At 43.2% G+C, this 23,315-nt stretch overlaps 1 protein-coding gene across 1 annotated transcript in view; it reads left to right on the forward strand.

The window, feature by feature from the left end:
• The window catches only part of LOC124613813 (uncharacterized protein KIAA1755 homolog), a 147,864-nt gene that overhangs the window by 104,826 nt on the left and 19,723 nt on the right, over positions 1-23,315 (forward strand). The window contains exon 3 of the mRNA XM_047142535.1: positions 22,071-22,188. Coding sequence (XP_046998491.1) covers positions 22,071-22,188 — 118 coding nt within the window. The remainder of the gene's footprint in view (positions 1-22,070; positions 22,189-23,315) is intronic.

Raw genomic sequence — 23,315 nt, forward strand, 5'->3', positions numbered from 1 at the left:
TACACCCACCCTACTACTACTACTACTACTACAGTACGTTACATTTGGCAAATGAAGTACATACGTTCCTGCTCAACAAGGCGTTCTCTGTTGTCCTCAAATTTGGATATAATACTGCACTCGTCCTTGAAGTGAGTTGTGAATTCTTTGAAACACCTGCGGATCATCTCGTAAAGTACGACAAAACCGCGGAACTCGCTGCTTCAGTTCTTCGACATTATCAGCGAGAGATATGTGCACATCTCTCACGAGTGACTCCAAGCAGATAAACCCAGAGGATAGCTGTCAGGTGATTTTTAAGGCCGAAGGCAGGCCGTGTTGAACCTATATTGGTATGTTAGATGTCGTATTATATTGGCAGCTAAATGTTCTCCGTCGTGCATCTACTATATTCCCCAACATTCGTCCATGATTAAAATTTGATCACTCTTAGAAGGAGACTTAATCGCGAAGTTAACATTTTAAACATTTATACTAAGTAGGACAATATTTCGTATTAAGTCTCGGCTCGTAACTACACAGACGGATTATCCAGCATGTGGCTGTTTTTCGTACCTACTTTTACTGGAATATTTTTCCTTTTGTTATCATATTTTTCACCTGTATCAGTTTTCTCTGTTAATTATGATGTAGCCGGCCGCTGTAGCCGTGCGGTTCTAGGCGCTTAAGTCCGGAACCGCACTGCTGCTACGGTCGCGGGTTCGAATATTGCCTCGGGCATGGACGTGTGTGATGTCCTTATGTTAGTTAGGCTTAAGTAGTTCTAAATCTAGGGGAATGATGACCTCAGGTGTTAAGTCTCATAGTGCATAGAGCCATTTGAACCAATTGTGATGTATCACACGTACGACACCTCAACGGAAACAGTATAAAATTATTAAAATCATTTTTATGACTAAAAAACGTGAATTTTTTAAATGGTTCAAATGGCTCTGATCACCATGGGACTTAACTTCTGAGGTCATCAATCCCCTAGAACTTAGAACTACTTAAACCTAACTAATCTAAGGGCAGCACACGCAGCCATGCCCGAGGGAGGATTCGAACCTGCGTCCGTAGCGGTCGCGCGGTTCCAGACTGTAGCGCCAGGAACCGCTCGGCCACCCAGGCTGGCGTGTATTTGTGATGTTTTGAATGTTACTATAGTTTGGTTCAAATGGCTCTGAGCACTATGGGACTCAACTGCTGAGGTCATTAGTCCCCTAGAACTTAGAACTAGTTAAACCTAACTAACCTAAGGACAACACAAACATCCATGCCCGAGGCAGGATTCGAACCTGCGACCGTAGCGGCCTTGCGGTTCCAGACTGCAGCGCCTTTAACCGCACGGCCACTTCGGCCGGCTTACTATAGTTTCATCTGTTTAGTACTCAGTACCATGCGGGGTCATAAAAGCCGAAAAATCGTGCAGGGTGAGAGTGCAACCAAGCTTTTTTCCAGCATCAACCCCCGCCAACAACGACAGAAAAAGCTGTCGACTTCAGAAGATGTAAGAAAGAACAATAGACGGTAGAATACAAAGAACAGTAGTGAAGGAGCTTTGCAAATAAAAGAGGAGGCTGTGTGGTGAAAAGACTATTAAGACAAAAAAATTGGCAGTTGATATGGAACAGCTGCAGTGGAAGATGGCCATGCAAACAAACGTTAAAGAAACGAAAATAGAAAATTCAGCGACACGCTACGGGATGGACAGAAAAATGGAAGAAGATACGGAAGTAGTGGATGGAGAGATATGGCGAAGGAAGAATGTTAAACGTAAGTCCAAACGCGCTTCCCAGTTGGGAAAAAGAAAAAGAAATGGTTCAAAATGGTTCAAATGGCTCTGAGCACTATGGGACTCAACTTCTGAGGTCATCAGGCCCCTAGAACTTAGAACTACTTAAACCTAACTAACCTAAGGACGTCACACACATCCATGCCCGAGGCAGGATTCGAACCTGCGACCGTAGCGGTCTCGCGGTTCCAGACTGTAGCGCGTAGAACCGCACGGCCACTCCGGCCGGCAAAAAGAAAAGGAAAACGGAGTCGAACACATGTGCACATTATAACATGAGATGTGCTTGATGTTTCAGTGGTTTCCATCATGTTATGGCCCCTACCTTGGGCTATACGTGAAACAATGAAATGAGAGTATCTTAGTTGAAACAAACGGAAGGGCAGCAGAGTGGAAAGGGCGCGTCAGCTGCCGACAGCGATGGCCAGAAGTGTGCCGGCTCGGGCTGAGGAATGCGTGGCGGGGAGCGGGCGTCCACAGGTAGGCAGGCGCACGTCCTGGTCGTGGTACCGGCCCTGGCAGGTTGCAGCCGGCTAGCGGTCGGCCGTCTTAATTACAGAAGCTGCCGCGGCCGCCTATCTGACAGATCTCGCCGCGCCCCGGTCACCACTCGCACGACATCGACCCCGCCACGTCGGCGAGCCGCCGACCTCATATCTCCGTGTTATTAGTCGCTCGATACGATCGTACGCCTTTTCCGTTCGGGGCCATCCATCACGGGCGGAATACGATCGGTAAACGAGTAGGCACGCGGCTATCGAGATGGGACTTAACAACATTTAGTAGGCGTCCCACCGTCTGTCCAGTGTTGTCGATAGTGCCCGTTCCAACTCCGAAGTAGCTCCTCCCGGTCTGTAATCTAGAAATGTCTCGCTCACGTTATCTGTGCACTCCCGTAGCCGTATGTGGACGTGCTTAGTTCCGTGACAGAAGTGCGCTCGAAATCCGCTGTTGTTTTCTATCTACATAAATTATCTTTTGGATAAGGTGGAATGCAATGTGCGGCTGTTTGCTGATGATGCTGTGGTGTACGGGAAGGTGTCGTCGTTGAGTGACTGTAGGAGGATACAAGATGACTTGGACAGGATTTGTGATTGGTGTAAAGAATGGCAGCTAACTCTAAATATAGATAAATGTAAATTAATGCAGATGAATAGGAAAAAGAATCCCGTAATGTGTGAATACTCCATTAGTAGTGTAGCGCTTGACACAGTCACGTCGATTAAATACTTGGGCGTAACATTGCAGAGCGATATGAAGTGGGACAAGCAGTAATAGCAGTTGTGCGGAAGGCGGATAGTCGTCTTCAGTTCATTGGTAGAATTTTGGGAAGGTGTGGTTCATCTGTAAAGGAGACCGCTTATAAAACACTAATACGACCTATTCTTAAGTACTGCTGGAGCGTTTGGGATCCGTATCAGGTCGGATTGAGGGGGGACATAGAAGCAATTCAGAGGCGGGCTGCTAGATTTGTTACTGGTAGGTTTGATCATCACGCGAGTGTTACGGAAATGATTCAGGAACTCGGGTGGGAGTCTCTGGAGGAAAGGAGACGTTCTTTTCGTGAATCGCTACTGAGGAAATTTAGAGAACCAGCATTTGAGGCTGACTGCAGTACAATTTTACTGCCGCCAACTTATATTTCGCGGAGAGACCACAAAGATAAGATAAGATAAGAGAGATTAGGGCTCGTATAGAGGCATATAGGCAGTCATTTTTCCCTCGTTCTGTTTGGGAGTGGAACAGGGAGAGAAGATGGTAGTTGTGGTACGAGGTACCCTCCGCCACGCACCGTATGGTGGATTGCGGAGTATGAATGTAGATGTAGAAATCTGTAATGGCGGTACATGTTCTACGATGCTACACTGACTGTGACGTATTATACCATAAACACCTCGACGGAATACTGCCGAACTGGTATTCAAACATTTGCATTCCTATGTGATATATTGATTACAATTTATCCTTCTGTGACGTTATTTTCAGTAAAGAAGAAAAAAAAATATTCCTAGATGGAGAGCGGTGTCAGTAAATCAGAGTTGATTGGATGTGTGTAAAGTTAGCGGAAGTTTCTAGATGGGGACAGCAACAAAGTATGCCCAGAGGACGTTCACGTGCACATGATCGCCACCTGTCGGACACTGAGGAAGGTGCAGTCATTGGGAAGAGGGACAGGGCAGCCTTTTACCGACGGATGGTACAGCCGATTCATTTTAGCCCGATGAGAGCGGAACGTGCGGGTGACGATTTGTCTCAGAAGTAGGAAGGGGTCCTTCCAGAAGGACCGCGAGAAGATCGTAAGACTGTTCGACTGCCTCTTACGAATAGTCGGATCATAAAAGTTGGGATCCAGTCAGAGTTTACAGGCAGTGTGTCACGACGAACTATCGGGAACAGATTAATGTAAGTTACGCAGAGATCTGAAGTTCTCATACAGCGTTTACCACTGACACCACACCACAGACAACAGAAATTAGCAATGTGTAGAGCCTGATACACTGAGTGGCACTCTGTGATACTGAGCGATGAGACTCGTTTGCGTTTTCGGCCGTCATATCGTCGGTATCGTCCCCGTAGGGGACCTGGTCAAAGGTCACATAGAGGACCGATTGTCGAGATCATACCGCACCGCCTTTCGTTATCACGGCGTGGCGAGCTACTGGATATGACACCAAGGGCTGATTTGATAATTGTTGCTTGAAGATCGATTGCTCGGCAATACGCGGCGAGAATGGTAAACCCTGTTGTCCTAACCTTCATATTTATTTTATTTCATTTGTTGATTTTTATTACCGTTGCAAGATTAGGGTCGTTAGGCCATCTCTTACATCTAAATAAGTGTCCCACTTATTTTTCAATACATTTATTGCTTTAAGCATGTTATAAGTTATATTTAATATACTACATTACAAAAATGTAGTAATTACTATAGTGCAGAAAAATAAAAAAAACGGACAGGTGCGAGGAGCGCTCACGCTCTCAGAATTCCGAACAAACATAATTATGTATATATATATATATATATATATATATATATATATATATATATATATATATATATATATATGTATATATAGGTTTTGATGGGTGAGTCTGTGAGTATCGAAATATGTATCATAAATGGCCGTATTTTTTGACTGCATTGACTTAGAAGCTTAAACTTTAACACTGCTAAGGCACAGTAGACCTTAATATTCTCCGCAAATTTCAACTTTCAAAATGATGGAGAGCAGCTCTCAATCGTTTCCTTTGTGGCTTTATTAAATTAAATCCAGGTTTATCAATGCAGTATTTCATGCTTTTAATACATGCCTAGACTACTAATCATGAATCAATTGTGACAAGAGCCCGAACAACAGGGGTCGACGTACTACGGCACGTATTAAAAACCTGAAATACTGCATTGATAATAGCTAGTTACTAGACGAAATCTGGATTTGTTTTATAAATCCAGACATAAAATAACTGAAAATCATATCTCACTCGTGCAGGTAATTTCAACTTCAGACCTCCGGTCATTCCTGAAAGTAAAGGGTCCTAACAGGCGGACGGACAGGTAGACGGATAACAGAGTGTTTCTGCAAGGATTCCGTTTTTACTGATTGAGTTTCGGAACCCTAGAAAACACATTACATTCGTTCATGAGAACTGCAGCAATAAGGACAAGTTACAGCCAGATAGATCTAAATTAAGTAAACTGGCAGCAATAGACGTCAGATAGGTGGAGGAAGGAGAGAAAGACGAACGTGATAAAGCACAATTAATGAAGTAAAGAAAAAGAAACTGTCGTGACTCATTGAGAAAAGGAAAGAGAAAGAAGCGGAAATGGGAGAAGGCGTTTAATATTTGCTTCACTGTTTGACAGAGGGAAAATATGTCACTTACGCTAATTTTTTGGGGAAACGTTATTGTGGGGCGGCTGTTAGAAAATTTACTGTTGTATAAATGTTTGAATGTTGAAACACTTCATTTCCCGTTATTTAGAATGTTATTTATGCTGTCTTTCGCCGTTCTCAACACTGGCTATCTAACTACAATATTGGCAACCAGAAAGTGATTAGCAAAACGTGAAGCCTGTAATTGGAATTCCTAGTGCCCACCTCATCTGAGAATACACTTATAGTTACAGCTCATAGCTCTGAGGAATTAGGAGATTGTCCGGGATTTATAATCAAAAACGATTTTCTAAAATAGTTGAGTATATTCTGAAAGTCACAGATGAAAAACAAAAGAATCCACACAACCTAACTAACAGAGCAGTTCAGAGTCTAATGCGCTGATGCAACTATAATGTCCAAATTAAATGTTTAAATGAATGCTCGCCATAATTTGATGATAGGTTCATCAAACGCCACGCTAAATAATGGTAGAATGTTTGTCCCGCGGCGGCACGTGAAAATACGACAATACGCAAACTGAAGATCGATAATTAAAGTCAACCCAGACTTAACACATCACTCGAAAATGATTTCATGGTTACGCGTATCTCGAGTAACTTAATACGGCATCCGAGGCTGTTTGTAGCAATGATACCGACGCGACGCGACTCCCGACACAGATGACGTGCTATTCAGCGTCTGGAGAGAACTGGGGCCTTGCTTCCTCGCGCAGCGTTCTTATATATAAAGCCGCGGTGCGGACGGCTAAGGGAACGCCTGATCAAATCGGCTCTCCCGACTAGCCGCTGGGCTAGTAATGCACCACTTTAAGTTACCTAATAAATCATAGCTTCTCTTGCTGATGGCCGATGAAGCTCTTAATTTAAATGAGCATTCAGCACGCAGTTAAGTATTGATAATAAAATTTTGACGTGGCTAAGTTAAATATTTTGGGCGAGAGAATTAATTTAATTACACTGCACGCAGTAGACGAGCTCTGAACTGGTCCTTTGGAGATACGCTATCGCTACAGTTTTATAGGTATTCAAATGAAACTTCTCACATCTTTATGGTACTAGCGGATCTCCAACCTACTTAAATATAAACCTCCTAGCCTTATTTATTAGCCTACTTCATCTATCTTGCTTCCTTAAGTTTTAAGACCAAAACCAGAAAATCATGAATTTCCACTAAAATTTTAATTTCTGAAATCCAAAGTACTGTTTTTATTAAATAATTATGAAAAAAGAATCTAAATATAAATTTTTAATTTTCTAGCTCTTTTCTGTTGCGCCAATGATTTTTACAGAAAAACGTCCAAATTTCGAAAATGGCTAAAGTTATCGAACTGATAGTCAACACACATTAATTTAGTATTACTCCTGACATGCTAGAAATGTTTTAGGTTATTTGCTTGATTTTTAAAGTATTGCGCAACATTTATGACGTCAGAGCCAGTTACAGCGGACTGGCTGGCACACATTGGAAAGAGTGATGTGAATTTACTACAGCGTGAGTAGGCTGCTTCCCTACATTATGGTGGCGACAATGGCAAATGATTCGGCTTCTTCTTAAAAGGGCGAAGGCATTTCAGAGGCAGACGGCCTCAACAGCGAACGAGTTTGCTAATGTTTTTGCTTTGTGGATGAGCACAGTTAGTGTACGGCTGTGCGTATTCCAGCAGGATATTGCAGGACCTCACACGCAGTTCACACTACAAAAGCTTTGACGAACGTACGTATCCTGAGTGGCCCGTTCAGTTGCCAATGTCCGTAAAAGTATTGTCATTAGTGAACGGTTAGCATCTTTCCTAAAAACACGCTGGAGGGCACTTGTTCAGACGTTTTCAACATTAAAATATGATAATGTTTAATCACTCCGTCACTCTATAAATGTACAGTAGAGGTCTTCGCACTAGAAGCGACATTTTGTAGCACCTCGGGTTACAGCTGTGATTCTTTTATTACATTTATTTCATTATTCTCTCAGTGTTATATGACTGTCAGAAGTATTTATTACATAATCGAGAGCGAAACTGTATATTACCTCAGTGCCACAACCTAACTGTAGCTGAGCGTCTAGCGTCGCTGATTTCGTCCAGGGGACGGGAGAGCTGTAGCCCGTGCGAAGCACCAGCAGCATCCAACAAGCACAGATACCCAAGGTTGGCAGCCAAGAATATTCTAGCCTATAATGAAACAGTATTATCACTGAGAAACGGCTGCTGTTAGGAATCTTAGAAAAAGCTCCTAAATACATTAGATACAAATTTAAATCTGTTTACTGAACTTGATATTGACGTTAACAAAAGAATTAATAAAATCCACATGGAATCCAGTCAATCTTTTCGGAGAAGTACAATAAAATTAGTACAAGATTTCGTGCGCTGAAGTTCGTCAGTGCTCAGGAATCATAAGTCCACTTGTCCACGGCTGTGTATCACGAGTAATTGCATTATACCAATGCAGTATTAGATTTATTAACATAATTTTTGTGACATATTCAGTCTAGGACACACGTCGATGAATGTGGTTCAAATGGTTCTGAGCACTATGGGACTTAAAATCTGAGGTCATCAGTCCCCTACAACTTAGAAGTACTTAAACTTAACCAACCTAAGGCCGTCACACACAACCATGCCCGAGGCAGGATTCGAACCTGCGACCGTAGCGGTCGCGTGGTTCCAGACTGTAGCGCCTAGAACCGCTCGGCCACAGCGGCCGGCGGAAGAATGTGCGTTGAAAGGAATTTTACTTAAAATGCTTTTTTATTCCAGTCTCTGATCACAAATGAATTCTTTAGACGATGACCGGTTTCAGTCTGTAATGACCATCTTCAGATCTAAAATATGTAAATATATACATCTAGTAAGCAGTCTGTCTTTTAACATAAAACAGCAATATGTATCACAATATACTGTCATACACCAGGGAAATGTACAGATAAAATATGGTATAATGTACCTTTTTTACACCATGTCCTAAAATGATACGGCCATAATGGCATCGTCAAAACATATAAAATAATCAGCATAGCATCGTCACATAGATTTAAAATACACTCCTGGAAATGGAAAAAAGAACACATTGACACCGGTGTGTCAGACCCACCATACTTGCTCCGGACACTGCGAGAGGGCTGTACAGGCAATGATCACACGCACGGCACAGCGGACACACCAGGAACCGCGGTGTTGGCCGTCGAATGGCGCTAGCTGCGCAGCATTTGTGCACCGCCGCCGTCAGTGTCAGCCAGTTTGCCGTGGCATACGGAGCTCCATCGCAGTCTTTAACACTGGTAGCATGCCGCGACAGCGTGGACGTGAACCGTATGTGCAGTTGACGGACTTTGAGCGAGGGCGTATAGTGGGCATGCGGGAGGCCGGGTGGACGTACCGCCGAATTGCTCAACACGTGGGGCGTGAGGTCTCCACAATACATCGATGTTGTCGCCAGTGGTCGGCGGAAGGTGCACGTGCCCGTCGACCTGGGACCGGACCGCAGCGACGCACGGATGCACGCCAAGACCGTAGGATCCTACGCAGTGCCGTAGGGGACCACACCGCCACTTCCCAGCAAATTAGAGACACTGTTGCTCCTGGGGTATCGGCGAGGACCATTCGCAACCGTCTCCATGAAGCTGGGCTACGGTCCCGCACACCGTTAGGCCGTCTTCCGCTCACGCCCCAACATCGTGCAGCCTGCCTCCAGTGGTGTCGCGACAGGCGTGAATGGAGGGACGAATGGAGACGTGTCGTCTTCAGCGATGAGAGTCGCTTCTGCCTTGGTGCCAATGATGGTCGTATGCGTGTTTGGCGCCGTGCAGGTGAGCGCCACAATCAGGACTGCATACGACCGAGGCACACAGGGCCAACACTCGTCATCATGGTGTGGGGAGCGATCTCCTACACTGGCTGTACACCACTGGTGATCGTCGAGGGGACACTGAATAGTGCACGGTACATCCAAACCGTTATCGGACCCATCGTTCTACCATTCCTAGACCGGCAAGGGAACTTGCTGTTCCAACAGAACAATGCACGTCCGCATGTATCCCGTGCCACCCAACGTGCTCTAGAAGGTGTAAGTCAACTACTCTGGCCAGCAAGATCTCCGGATCTGTCCCCCATTGAGCATGTTTGGGACTGGATGAAGCGTCGTCTCACGCGGTCTGCACGTCCAGCACGAACGCTGGTCCAACTGAGGCGCCAGGTGGAAATGGCATGGCAAGCCGTTCCACAGGACTACATCCAGCATCTCTACGATCGTCTCCATGGGAGAATACCAGCCTGCATTGCTGCGAAAGGTGGATATACACTGTACTAGTGCCGACATTGTGCATGCTCTGTTGCCTGTGTCTATGTGCCTGTGGTTCTGTCAGTGTGATCATGTGATGTATCTGACCCCAGGAATGTGTCAATAAAGTTTCCCCTTCCTGGGACAATGAATTCACGGTGTTCTTATTTCAATTTCCAGGAGTGTATGTTGTAGAATAGGCCACATCGACCACATAGTGATTATTGCCAACTAGCTACTGAGGTACAGTAGTAAATCGTCTAAAGAATTCATTTGTGATCAGAGACTGGAATAAAAAAGCATTTTACAGTATTGGATCACTGTTTGTACACGCAGTTATGCCGCAGTTGCTGAATTTTACTTAGTTAATCAAACTACCTAAAGCATCCAGACTTTTTATAAAGAAATTTGATGTCACTATCCACATCCTACTGATGGAATGATTAAAGCGGTACTACGAAGGACGTTCAGTAAGTAATCAACACTTTTTTTCTTGGCCAATTTCAGTTGGAAAAATACGAAATTTGTTTTGTGACATCCCGGAATATTTCTGCTTCAGCCCCCACAGTTTCATGAAGTTCCGATATGTGGTGGCGCTATTTGCAGCCTTCAGGCTGACGTCTGTAACGGAGCAGGGTAGCAAGCAGAGAGCTGTCATAGTGTTTCTTGTGGTGGAAAACCAGAGCATCGCCAATATTCATAGGTGCTTGCGGAATGTCTACGGAGACCTGGCACTGATCAAAAGCACGGTGAGTTGGTGGGCGAGGCGTCTGCTCTCATCGCAACAAGGTCCCGGAAACCTGTCCGATTCTCGCCTGCCAGCCGGCCGCACACGGCTGTGGCTCCTGCAGTGTTGGATCGTGCGGACACTCTCATTCGAGGTGATCTGCGGGTCACAGTAAAACACGTCGCCGCACGACTGGACGTTCTGTTGGTGGTGCTGACACACACTTCGACCAGTTGCGGTACTCAAATGTGTGTTGGCTGCCGGATTCCTGGCCGCGTATCAGAAAACCATAACGAGCAACAAGTTTCGCCCAATGAAGGATGCACCACGCGGGAAGAGTTTGTGGCTAAGGGGGAGGTTACTGATGCAGCAAGACGTTGCCTCCGACGTCGACCAGTAGGGTGGTAGCGTGCGGTCATACAGGCCGTCCCAGTAAGGTGGCGTAAGGCCGTCGCATTTCACGGAGACTATGCTCAAAAATATAGTATTGTAGTCAGAAGAGTGGGTAATAATATGGTTGTTGGAATCCTGAATGAAACCAACCTCCTTTCAGGAAAAAAAAGTGTTGCAGTCTTATTGAATGCTCCTCGTATTAGGCACTGTCGGTAGGATAAATACCCGGGGAAGTTGATGAACTGAACACAGAACTGATTCAAGGACCTAGCATGTGATGCCGGCCGGGGTGGCCGAGCGGTTATAGGCGCTTCAGCCTGGAACCGCGTGACAGCTACGATCGCAGGTTCGAATCCTGCCTCGGGCATGGATCCGTGTGATGTCCTTAGGCTGGTTAGGTTTAAGTAGTTCTAAGTTCTAGGGGACTGATGACCACAGCAGTTAAGTCCCATAGTGCTCAGAGCCGTTTAGCATGTGATGTACAGTACATTTGCCCAGCAGAGTTTGCAGTGATACTGTTGACTTAGTGCTAAGTGCCGTTAAGGACAGTATGTGTAAGGAAATTGTAGAATTACGTTTAGTTACGCTATCCTCATTCTCAACTACGTATAATACCTTTCGACAACTCACTCTAGCAGGCCGAAGACCTTGACGTGACAAAGTGTCCTCTCTCACAGCTTGTCATTTGCAGGGCGTAAGTCAAATAACTGTACGAAAGTTGTTAAAATAAGTGCATCTAAGTGCAATCTTTTCCGTGTTTGTGTGTAATGGAGGCTTTTAAAGGGCCACTCTTCATTTCACAAACATCAGGAATTACGCAACGTCTCAGCAACAAAATAACAACGCAATCCTTTATTTATGTGTTAAAATACCAAATCTATACATATTCAACTATTTTAACGAGAACCATGATTCTAGAGACTAGCTGCATGTAGAATGAAGTGTAAATTGCATGTAAATACCCACCAACTGGAGGTGAACCTGCTGTGAGTCTAAAGCTCCCCAATGTAAGAATAAATTAAAAAAAAACAGCTGTCTGTAAAAAGCATCCGATTTTTAGTTAAGAGTACCTGCCCAGGTATGCGCAGTGACCGTCCATAGCATTCACTCATCGTGTAGGATTGCCGTAGCTTAATCAGTAACTACTCAGTCATTTAACTTTTTTTCTGTTGTAAAGAATTTGATCACCTGTCTTCTGTCATATACTGTATCTGCCATTCCAGAAATCGGTATAGGTGAACGTTGCTTCGATGGACTCAAGATGGTAGGAAGATCTGATTAATTTATCGGAAACACACTTTATCGTGGTAATTTTTACCGGTAACTGCAGTAATTTTATTAAATTTTGTTTTCAACCGTGACGTGTGTTCGGACTATATAATATAGGACGACTGTTTGTTTTATCGTTGTTCCTTTTTTACCTTTTATACTTCATCGTTCTCCGGAAGTTTAAGGCCTGCATTTTTCGCGTTTATGTCTTTTCTTTTAGTACATGAGTCCTTCTCTGCATTTGTTTGAGCCGTTGGCACGCAGCAGCGTCGTGTGATGTCCTATGCTAATCATTCCCAATTACTTGCGGCCCGAAAAATTCATTTAAAGCCACAACTTTTTTACTTAACTGACCGTAACGTGCAAGATTTCTGCATCGATGCGGTACTTACTGCATGCATGTTTTGACTTTTTTTTCATTGGTTAGTGTTTGATATTACACGGATGGATGATTTGACGATTTTTAGAAAATGTGTAAGGCCGAAAAGCAGTTAATAACAGCTGCTGAAAGACCATAGTAATGCATCGCGGTAGATGGCATCTAATGAAATTTCGACTGGCGACTAGGAAACCGTTTTGAACACAGCCTTCGCTTCTCTTATTTACTGCTTGGTTCTGAATGAAAAGTGGATTTACAACTTTAATAATTTACCAAGTAATATTTTTTGTTTTCTGTTTCATTTAGGGAATGTCAGTTCAAAGACACTCTAACAACCCTAACACAACAAAGGTAAAATTTAATTATGATTGTAGTGTTGCTCACGCTGCTAAATATTGCATTTTTGGGCAACAACAACGTTACATTATGTGTTAGGTGTCATTAGAGCACAGTTAATAAAGTCATTTCATGAAATAATGAATAAACTATGCACTCATCTTTTCGTGTTTCCCACGCTGGTCTCGTTGTGAACTCATGGCTCAATCGTCGAAAATCTAGGTGGTGATGATTCCAAGCTCGGATGCAAAGAGGCCTAGGTGTTATTCTGCGATGTTCAAAAGTTTTATAGATGTGTTTCATAAACCATTCTTGAAGATTAAACTTTTGCAAGTTAGCACAATGGTGATGTAAAAAGTAATCAGCACTCAGAATTTAAGTTACACTTCTTTTTTATTACTTTTGTTGCAATATCACGTAACTCACAAAACATCACTTCACAATATAAAACATACTTGAAAATATCTTCCTCACTGTTAAAGTTCACATTTTATAAACTGACTACAATTTGCGTCTTTTCAACATGACGACCAAGACTTTACACCCTAATAAATCAGATTTACAAGTGCGTCAAAGATAATAGTGACAAAAGAAAGAATTCACATAAGAATAATATCATTGCAATGTAAACATATCGATGTATCAAAGTACCTCTACATTAATGAAATCAAATCTGAGTGTTGTCTCAGAAATTTGTTAACTACTTTACAGAAACAGAGTAGAATATTGCTGGTATCGAGAGGTTGAGGTGAGGTGCCGTAATGGTTAAGTAATTCAAGTACCATTACAACACATAATTTTTGTTAACATAACTAAGTTCAGTTAAGTTTACGAGAAGAAAGTACGGTACACCTGCTGAAGCAGTGTTAAAGTAATTCTAGGGGTGGTAAATCGGTACGTATGTTGTTCTAATTTCGTAGTCACAATTCTAGTCACCACCTATCCTTCAGTTTAGAGATTTTGCATATGGCAAATCGGAACGTATTTTGTCACTGCAATTTGTTCTGATTTCGTAGTCACAATTCTGTTCACCCCTGTCCTTCATTTGCCTAAAAGAAGCTGCACTGGTACACGATTATTCGGGCTCTTTTCATAGACACCATCCCTTTCAGCAATTATAAGTCACTTTTTCTTTAAAAAAATTCACTTTCTAAACTAATTGCTGGAACTCATAAACTTAATATTACATACTTTGTTATAAAATTTTTGCCCATATAATTATTTAAAAGGACCCCTTTCATATAACACACTGAACATTGCAGTAAGCAAAAATATGCTAATAATCCGAGGTAAAATTAATTTTTTTGCCAGACAGAGATCACAGATTTTTTTTTAAATTTGAAAATCAAACGTGAACACGAACAGGTGCCATTAAGGTGCAGTACTATATCCGTTTAGCCACGAGATTACGTCTCAAGGAGCGCATCAAAGCTTCATATTGCCAGTGCCTTCGCTGCAATCTCGACAGTTGCTCTACCGGTATTTTGCCAGATTGCCAGCTGCAGAAAGTAATGCAGGTGCGAGCGTGACAAGCATGCCGCTTCTAGAGAGATTATAAAACGACTTTTAAGAATCTTTCATCAATATTACGAGGGTGAGTCAATGAAAACCTTAAATATTTTTTAAAATATTATTTGCGCAGATGTGGTACAAAGCTGTATCACTTTTCAACATAATCTCCCCAAGCTCAGTTCAAGTCCTCTAGCACTTACCAAGTGCATAAATTCCTTTACAAAAAAATTCTTTTGGTAGTCCGCGCAACCACTCATACACCGCGTGGCGTACCTCTTCATCAGAACGGAACTTCTTTCCTCCCATTGCGTCATTCAGTGTCACTCGGCGGTTTTCCTTCACTATGGCTTCAACCGCTGCAATGTTCTGTGGAGTCACAACTCGTTGTGCCTGACCTGGACGAGGAGCATCTTCCACTGAAGTCACACCATTTGCGAACTTCCTACTCCATTCATAGACTTGCTGCTGTGACAAACATGCATCACCGTACTGAACCTTCATTCGCCGATGAATTTCAATAGATTTCACACCTTCACTACGCAAAAACCGAGGAACAGAACGCTGTTCTTCCCTGGCGCAAGTCGCAAGTGGGGCGGCCATCTTTATACTGATCCTGCGACGGTATGTGTGCATCTGCACTATACTGCCACCTACAGGTCATTCTGCACGCTGTTTGTAGCACGCTTACCAACTTACAGGATAACGGCGCGAAATTTCGATTTGTTATTACAAATTTAAGGTTTTCATTTGACTCACCCTCGTATATCCGCTGCAAGGTGATCTTATTGGACGAAAAGACATATAACCTGCCATGAAAATATTACAACGTTGTTCTAGAATAAACTTTGGAGGCACCTTGCAGTACCGTCGTAATTCGTCTCGTCTATATTAGCCCAGCAAAAGACACACTCGATAACTCTAAAAATGTGTGGCAGGAAAATACGGAAGTTACAACACGGTACAAGCGCTGCCTAAGTTACAAAACGGTACGAACGATGGTACCTCCACTGCTAACAAACTCGTTCGCAGCCCGTAACAGAGCGCAATTCTGTAGATTGTAGCGCTGAGCAAATCGTTGTCCTTAAACGTTGCAAAGAGACGACGTTTTGCCGCTCTATCGAGCCGCGACGGCTGCGAGGTATGCTACCCGCAGAACGGTTGTGCGCGGCCGGTGGAGAAGAGCGCAGGCGGTGTCGGTGCTGGAGCGATGGAGGGCCGACAGAGGCGGGCAACGGGGTTAGCCGGCAGCGTGACAGGTGGTGACCCCCGGGCATCGTCCCTGCCGATGCAAGGTCAGCCGTGGGAAGCGGGTCGCCGTCGGCCCCGTGCTGCGCCTTCCTTCTGGCCGCCTTTCCCGATCGTCTGCAATCGCGCGCGTCCAGGCCGCAGGGAGAGGCGAAGAGAGGCGACGTACGCACTGGTGCGTGTCCCACCAGTTTCTCCGGCCCTGTCCTCGAACACGTCGTTTTTCTGGAGAGGTACCCGCCCTATGATTTGTTACGAAATTGCACGTTATTTTGAAAGCGACGTTTTTGCTAGATTGCAAATCACTAAGTTATTTTGAATGTCCACCGCCAATTAGAAATCTGAGGATCCTCGAACAGCCTAGTAGAAACGTACAGTAAAGGAGATGCAGTTACTCTCCGCTCTGAAGCCCCTTAGTAAGGAAGAGCATACGTAATGAACGGGTGTGGCGAGTATCGTGACATTTTGAAGCTTTGTTGTTTTTACCATGTTATGCGACAAGTCTGCATCTTCAGAAATAATATTGTTGGAGCTGTAAATGGTGATTAGAGTGATCTGTGGTAGACACCATGTAGCCCATTGTTGAAATTTATTTAAAGGAAAGCATTTTTTTAGCCATCATCTGCATATATGTAACTTTATTTTTGGCTGGTTTCAGTTATTAAGTTTTCATCACTGGAAGAGAAATTATATATCTGTTGAATCTGAGGACGCCATTTTGCCAGGCACGGTATACTTTAACCACGGCGCGCGAATGGTTTATGAACTTAGCCGTTTCGGGAATCCTTGGCCCGAAAGCCAATGATCATCCCCTTTTGGACGTCGGATAAATCGCTCCGTTTCCTAATTATTATAACTACTGCACTGTTTTACACTTCTTCGCGATACGCTTTATATACAATCGATTTGTGGTGCTGCCACTTGCCATGAATGTTTGGAGGAATTTGTAATTCATTGCAGAGACAAAGAGGCGAGTGCCTTATTCCATCCAAATGCAAGAACGATGCCTGTAATACCTCCTTTAAGAGATACACGTGTGCATTAGATTACTGATGTAGTGTTGTATTTCATGTTAAGGTAGGCCGTGGGCGATATATGAGCGCAATTAGATGGGACTTAACTGAAAAGTTCAAGCTTCGAGCACATTTTTTCTGTCTGTGACAATATTTCACACTCAGGTCAGTGGTGTCTCGTAACAACACATTCACGATTACCTACCAGATGGCTCCTTTGTGAACTTTGCTTTTATTATGGTAAATTTTCACCCTTTTTAGTTTCCATTATTAACCCTTTCCAGCCGAAATTTTATGCTGCATTAGAAAAAATATTTAAAATATTATTTTTGACTTGTAGATTCTTCAAGAAACGTATTAAACACGATTTCAAAAAAATTTTGTCTAAATTGGTGCGGTTTCTTTCTGATGTGTCCACATGGACTCAGTACTCCTTATTCTCTTCGTGCTGCTATCTAGTGATGTAGTTTACACGCTACAACGCACTGGTGCTGTGTGGAACCAGTGGGCTATCGTGGATACTGCAGAAATATCTAAAACCTGTAATGTGTCCAGTCGGAACCACTGGGCTGGGAAGGGTTAATTACTATGCACCCTATAACATAAATCCCATGTGCTCGTCGTTTTTGGGGTTCTGTACCTCAACCGGTAGGGACGGAACCCTTACGGGATCACTTTCTTTGTCCGCCTGTTTCTTATCTGTCTGTCTGAGCCACTATTAAGCCCCATTTTGTGAGGAATGAGTAGAAGTATCAGTTTGAAATTTACGTCAGATACTTAAGTCTACGATTTCTTGGCTGTGTGAAAACTTCAAGCTTCTAAGTCATTGCAGTCGACAGATACGGCGATATACGTCACATAAGTCGATAATCGCAAACTCATTGATCAAAAACTATAAATGAAGTATCTATATATACTGAGCTTGGTGGCGTACCGGTAAAGCGAATGTCTGGAAACCGAAAGATCGCGGGATGGAATTTGGGTCGAATCACGGATTTTTCATTTTTCGTTTTAAACTAGTCTTCACTCTTCATGTGAGGAGTAACCAGAAGCAAGACGTAGTTCGTATACCACGTTAAACTGTGCGTCTTCTTACCCCATTTGCAAAACTGGTTACGGACACGCAAGTCGCTGAAGCGGGATCCAGTAGAAAGACTTGCACCGGGCCACTGAGTTACACGAAGTTGTTATCATCTACAGACGTAATTACTGTTGGCAAGCGGGTTACACTCATCCAATGTGACGCTCTTGATTGAGGTAGACCCATCTTTCACGAAAATTGGTAATTGCCGGGAGAGCGGTGTGCTGACCACATGCCCTTCCGTATCCGTATCCTGTGAAGCCTAAGAGTGAGGATGACACGGCGGCTGGTCGGTATCACTGGGCCTTCAAAGCGTGTTCGGACAATGTTAAATTGTTTGTGTGTGTATGTACCAACCCTCAAAGGGTGAGTCGTACTCGCAACTGAATTGTCCGGTTTTTTGTCTTAATCATTATTTTGTGAAATGTGTGTATAAAAAGGAGGTTTGACTCACATCAGCTAATTAAAAATAATAAATACCAACAAATAACACAAACCATCAAATTAACAGATGATCTAGAACAACTAGTGCCTAATCTTAAAAAAGAAGCAGAGAATCTAGCTCCCTTGAACCCACGAAGGAAACATGCATGGTGGACATCAGAATGTGACAAATTCCGTGAAGATAGACACCAAGCATGGTTAAAGTTTCAAACACATAAAACTGAAGAAAATGCCATCAACCTAAAAAATGAAAGAAAGAAATTCACTCAAAATATTAGAAGAATCAAGAGAGGATTTCATAAAGATATTATAAAGTCTATAGAAGGTAATTATCATAAAACCAACTCCAGGAACTACTACAAAATCTTTGGGAAACAACTACAACAATATGAGGCCCCTACACTAATACTGAAAGATGAAGATGGAAGAATGACACACAGTAACAAGGAAAATGCAGAAATCATGGCAAAAGCATTTTACAAACTTCTGAATTGCGAGGAACCCAAAGAACCCTTACAAATCAACATAAATACCCCAATAAAAACCAAACCTAACAAACTAGACCCTCCAACTTTCCAAGAAGTAGAAGAAATTCTTAAAGAACAAAAAAATTATAAGGCATGTGGAGAAGATCAGGTTTTTGTTGAAATGTGGAAATATGCAAGTGACACAGTCAAGACCTCCTTACACATGGCTCTAACAAAAATTTGGGTAACAGAACAATTTCCCGAACATTGGACCACAGCTATCATCCACCCACTACACAAAAAGGGAAATAAGAGCAACCCAGACAACTACAGAGGAATCTCTCTCCTAGATTGCACATATAAAATTCTATCCAAGATCCTATATGAAAGAATCAAGGAGCAATTAGAACAGGAGTTAGGGGAATATCAGGGAGGTTTCAGACCATGGAGAAGCAGTGCAGAGCAGATAATTAGTTTAAAATTGATTATGGCATACTACAAGAAACGAAACAAACCTCTGGCAATAACATTTGTAGATTTTAAGAAGGCATATGACTGTCTCCACAGACCTTCAGTATTAAAAATTTTAAGAAATCTAGGACTCCATCCAAAACTAATTAAAATAATACAACTCACTCTAACCAACACCAAATCAAAAGTGAAGTTTAGAGGAGAAATTTCGGAACCATTCCTCATAAAAACAGGCTTAAGACAAGGTGACTGCCTATCACCATTACTTTTCAACTGTGCACTGGAATACATAATGAGAGAATGGTACAAGGACAATCCAAAGAGGATAAGAATTGGAAGTGCAAAAGATGATATTAGCTTCAACTGCTTGGGATTCGCTGATGATCTTGCTCTCCTAGCCAACACCGTTCAAGAAGCCAGGCAACAAGTGAAATCACTACAAGAAATAGCAGAGAAAGTAGGCCTTATAATATCATTTGAAAAACGGAGATTATGTTAACTGATCCACCACTTGCAAACAAAATTACAATAGGAGAACAGAAAATCAAAATTGTTGATAAATTTAAATATTTAGGCGAAATAATAACATACAATCTAAATGAGAAGCCATCATGGCAAAATAGGATAAAAAAAACTGAACTATGCAAATTACATTACCAAAACTACATACAACAAAAAAAGCCTGTCTATAGATGCAAAATTAAAACACTATAAAACAGTTACACAACCAGAAATAACGTATGCAGCTGAAACTATCTTCAAAACAACTAATACAGCAGAAATTGACAGAATACTAAAAATAGAAAGAAGAATAATTAGGACATGTATAAATAAATAGTATAAAATAAATGGACATTGGAGAATAGCATCAAATGAAACAGTATATAAGAAAATAGAACCAGTCATAAGCACAATCAGGAAGAAACGCATCTCATTCTTTGGACATCTGATGAGAACTCCAGAAAACAGAATTAGTAAAAAAAATAATACAAAAATTGTGGAATAGCAAGAGCGACATTAAATGGATCACAGAAATTAAGGAAGATATAAAAGAACTTCAAATTACGGTAGATGACCTAAAAAACAAGACAGAGAAAACCAGAATACTGCAAGACCCGCAAACCAGACTACAAATGAAAATCAATAAAAGGAGTACAGGAAGAGTTGTCTCAGATGAAGAAAGAAAGAAAATATCTGAAAGAATGAAGAAATATTGGGCAGACAGAAGAGCAAAACACTTTTCATATAAGCATAGCCTCTAATAATTATATTACCTAAATATATTAAGTTATTGTCGAACCAAATTGTATCCATGTGTAACAACATGTTTAGAACTTTGTATTTTTGACTACAGTGGTCCAATGAAGGCCATAAAATAAATAATAATAATAATAATAAATTGGGTTGGTTCGGTTGTTTGGGGGAGGAGACCAAACAGCGAGGTCATCGGTCTCAGCATGTTAAGGAAGGGCGGGAAGGAAGTCGGGCTTGCCCTTTCCGAAGAACCATCGCGGCATTTGCCTGGAGCGATTTAGGGAAATCACGGAAAACCTAAATCAGGATGGCAGGACGCGGGATTGAACCGTCGTCCTCCCAAATGTGAGTCCAGTGTCCTAACCACTGCTCCACCTCGCTCGGTAAATATGTGTATTGTGACTCTCAGGAGTACCTAGCTTTCTTCGCTGGAATAATCCATCGAAGGTGGAAGGGGGGCGGGGCTAAGCCACAGAAGTGTTGCGTATTTTAACCTTTCACGATAGAAATTCACAGTAAGATGGCTATGCAATAAAAAACTCACGTGTTTCGTGTGATAGCGAAAGCGATTGCCTATATAATTGGAGCATCACTATATATTACAATAAAATCCGAGTAGCGATGTAATATGAGTTTTGCTTTTGGGAATTAGGAAGTACTGCGATCTAAGTAACAGCCGATACCGTTACGGCGCTACAGTCCAGTACCCAGAAGTGGGCGACGCCATCAGGTGGCGAGTGGGGGCCAGTGAGCCGCGTCGGCGCGAGACGGGCAGTATTGCTGCACGGGCGCGGCTGTCCGTCCTGGCTGAATGAATCTGCCGCCAAACGGGAGGGATGAGAAGACGCTGCTCCACCACGATCTTCACAGCCATGAGTCTGCCTCAATGGGTACGCTCACTTTCGCCAGTGAATATACCTTTCCCCCATAACTGTGGGAAAATACTACCATTAAACTACGAGTAGCCAGTCGTTGCCGAATCCTGCCTCATTACAATATTTAATCAGTATGTCTTGATTCTCCAAGTGGCTCGTATCTGTCTCCACAATCGGCCACCGATGTCATCACTGACGTCACAAAGATACCTGCGGCCATCAGCCGAGGAACTCAGCGTACAAGTGAATATTTGTCCGATAGTGTTATCCGCACTGTAAGCATTAACATGAGATGAAGAAAGGCAGAAACCCAACTCCTATCCTAATCTATCTGCAACCTAGTCCAAACCCAGCCTATTCCAAATTATCGGGACGTATTCTACTCCGGTGGTGGTGAAACACCTCAGAGGAAGGCTGGACAGCCCAAACAGTCTCTCCACAGCGTATTGGCTGAATGACAAAAGATCGCCTTGTTTTAAGAAGTAAAGCTCCTTGAAGTTCGTCGCGGGCTATTCCTGTAGCAAACAATAGCACCTTTAAAAAAAACTTGGAATCTTTTAAACAAATGCCTCGACTGAGGAAAAGGTGCGGTGGTGAAGAGCTCGTAAGTACACATTTTTACGCAGGGAGACTGACAGGTGTTTACGTTGTTTGCAGGAACGCATGACGTCAAAGGGCGTCCGCTGATCATGATCGACTCGCAGAGCGTCGCCAGGGCGTCGCTGGACCGCCACCAGGTGGCGACGCTGCTGCTCTACTACGCCTCCATTCCCACGTGAGTACCGCACGTGGCCTGCGCCTCACTTTATTAGGTTCTTCGAACTAATCTGGTTCGATTTGTGGAGCTTGTGCCGAGCGGTCTAAGGCGCTGCAAAAAATGGTTCAAATGGCTCTGAGCACTATGGGACTCAACTGCTGTGGTCATAAGTCCCCTAGAACTTAGAACTACTTAAACCTAACTAACCCAAGAACATCGCACACATCCATGCCCGAGGCAGGATTCGAACCTGCGACCGTAGCGGTCGTGCGGTTCAAGACTGTAGCGCCTTTAACCGCTCGGCCACTCCGGCCGGCTTAAGGCGCTGCAGTCATGGACTGTGCGGCTGGTCCCGGCGGAGGTTCGAGTCCTACCTCGGGCATGGGTGTGTGTGTTTGTGGTTCAAAATGGTTCAAATGGCTCTGAGCACTAGGGGACTTAACTTCTGAGGTCATCAGTCCCCTATAACTTAGAACTACTTAAACCTAACTAACCTAAGGACATCATACACATCCATGACCGAGACAGGATTCGAACCTGCGACCTTAGCGGTCGCGCGGTTCCAGACTGTAGCGCCTAGAACCGCTCGGTCCCTCCGGCCGCCCGTGTGTGTTTGCCCTTGGGATACTTTAGGTTAAGTAGTGTGTAAGCTTATGGACTGATGACCTTAGCAGTTAAGTCCCATAAGATTTCACACTCACACATGTAGAGCTTGTAATTACTAGTCAGTGTTATAAATGTAGGCCAACTCCAAAAATAAGGTTAAAACAGCAACCAGACACTGCTAACAGTTCTCTTTGCTAGGAAGAAGTGGTGAAGTGACCGGTTTCTAACCGGTAGGTTTATCATCAAACGCCAGGTCAAGTTTGAAATTGTATGTAGCTTATGCTGTACATACGACGCTGACTAATTCTCGGCGTGGCGCGAGTTCCTTGGGGTTATGGTACTTTACAGTAGGTCATAATGTAAGAAGAAGGCTAATTTACTTTAATTGGACCTAACATGAAAACAACTCTCTAACAAAGTAGCTTTCGACACAGCGAGAACAGTCAGCGTTACATGTACAACGCCTAAGTTACAAATAATTTTAAACATGAACAGATGTCTGAAGTTGAATTTGTCGGTTCAAAACCGACAGCGATGCT

Source organism: Schistocerca americana, chromosome 4 (genome assembly GCF_021461395.2).
Source record: "Schistocerca americana isolate TAMUIC-IGC-003095 chromosome 4, iqSchAmer2.1, whole genome shotgun sequence".
Taxonomy (NCBI): Eukaryota; Metazoa; Arthropoda; class Insecta; order Orthoptera; family Acrididae; genus Schistocerca; species Schistocerca americana.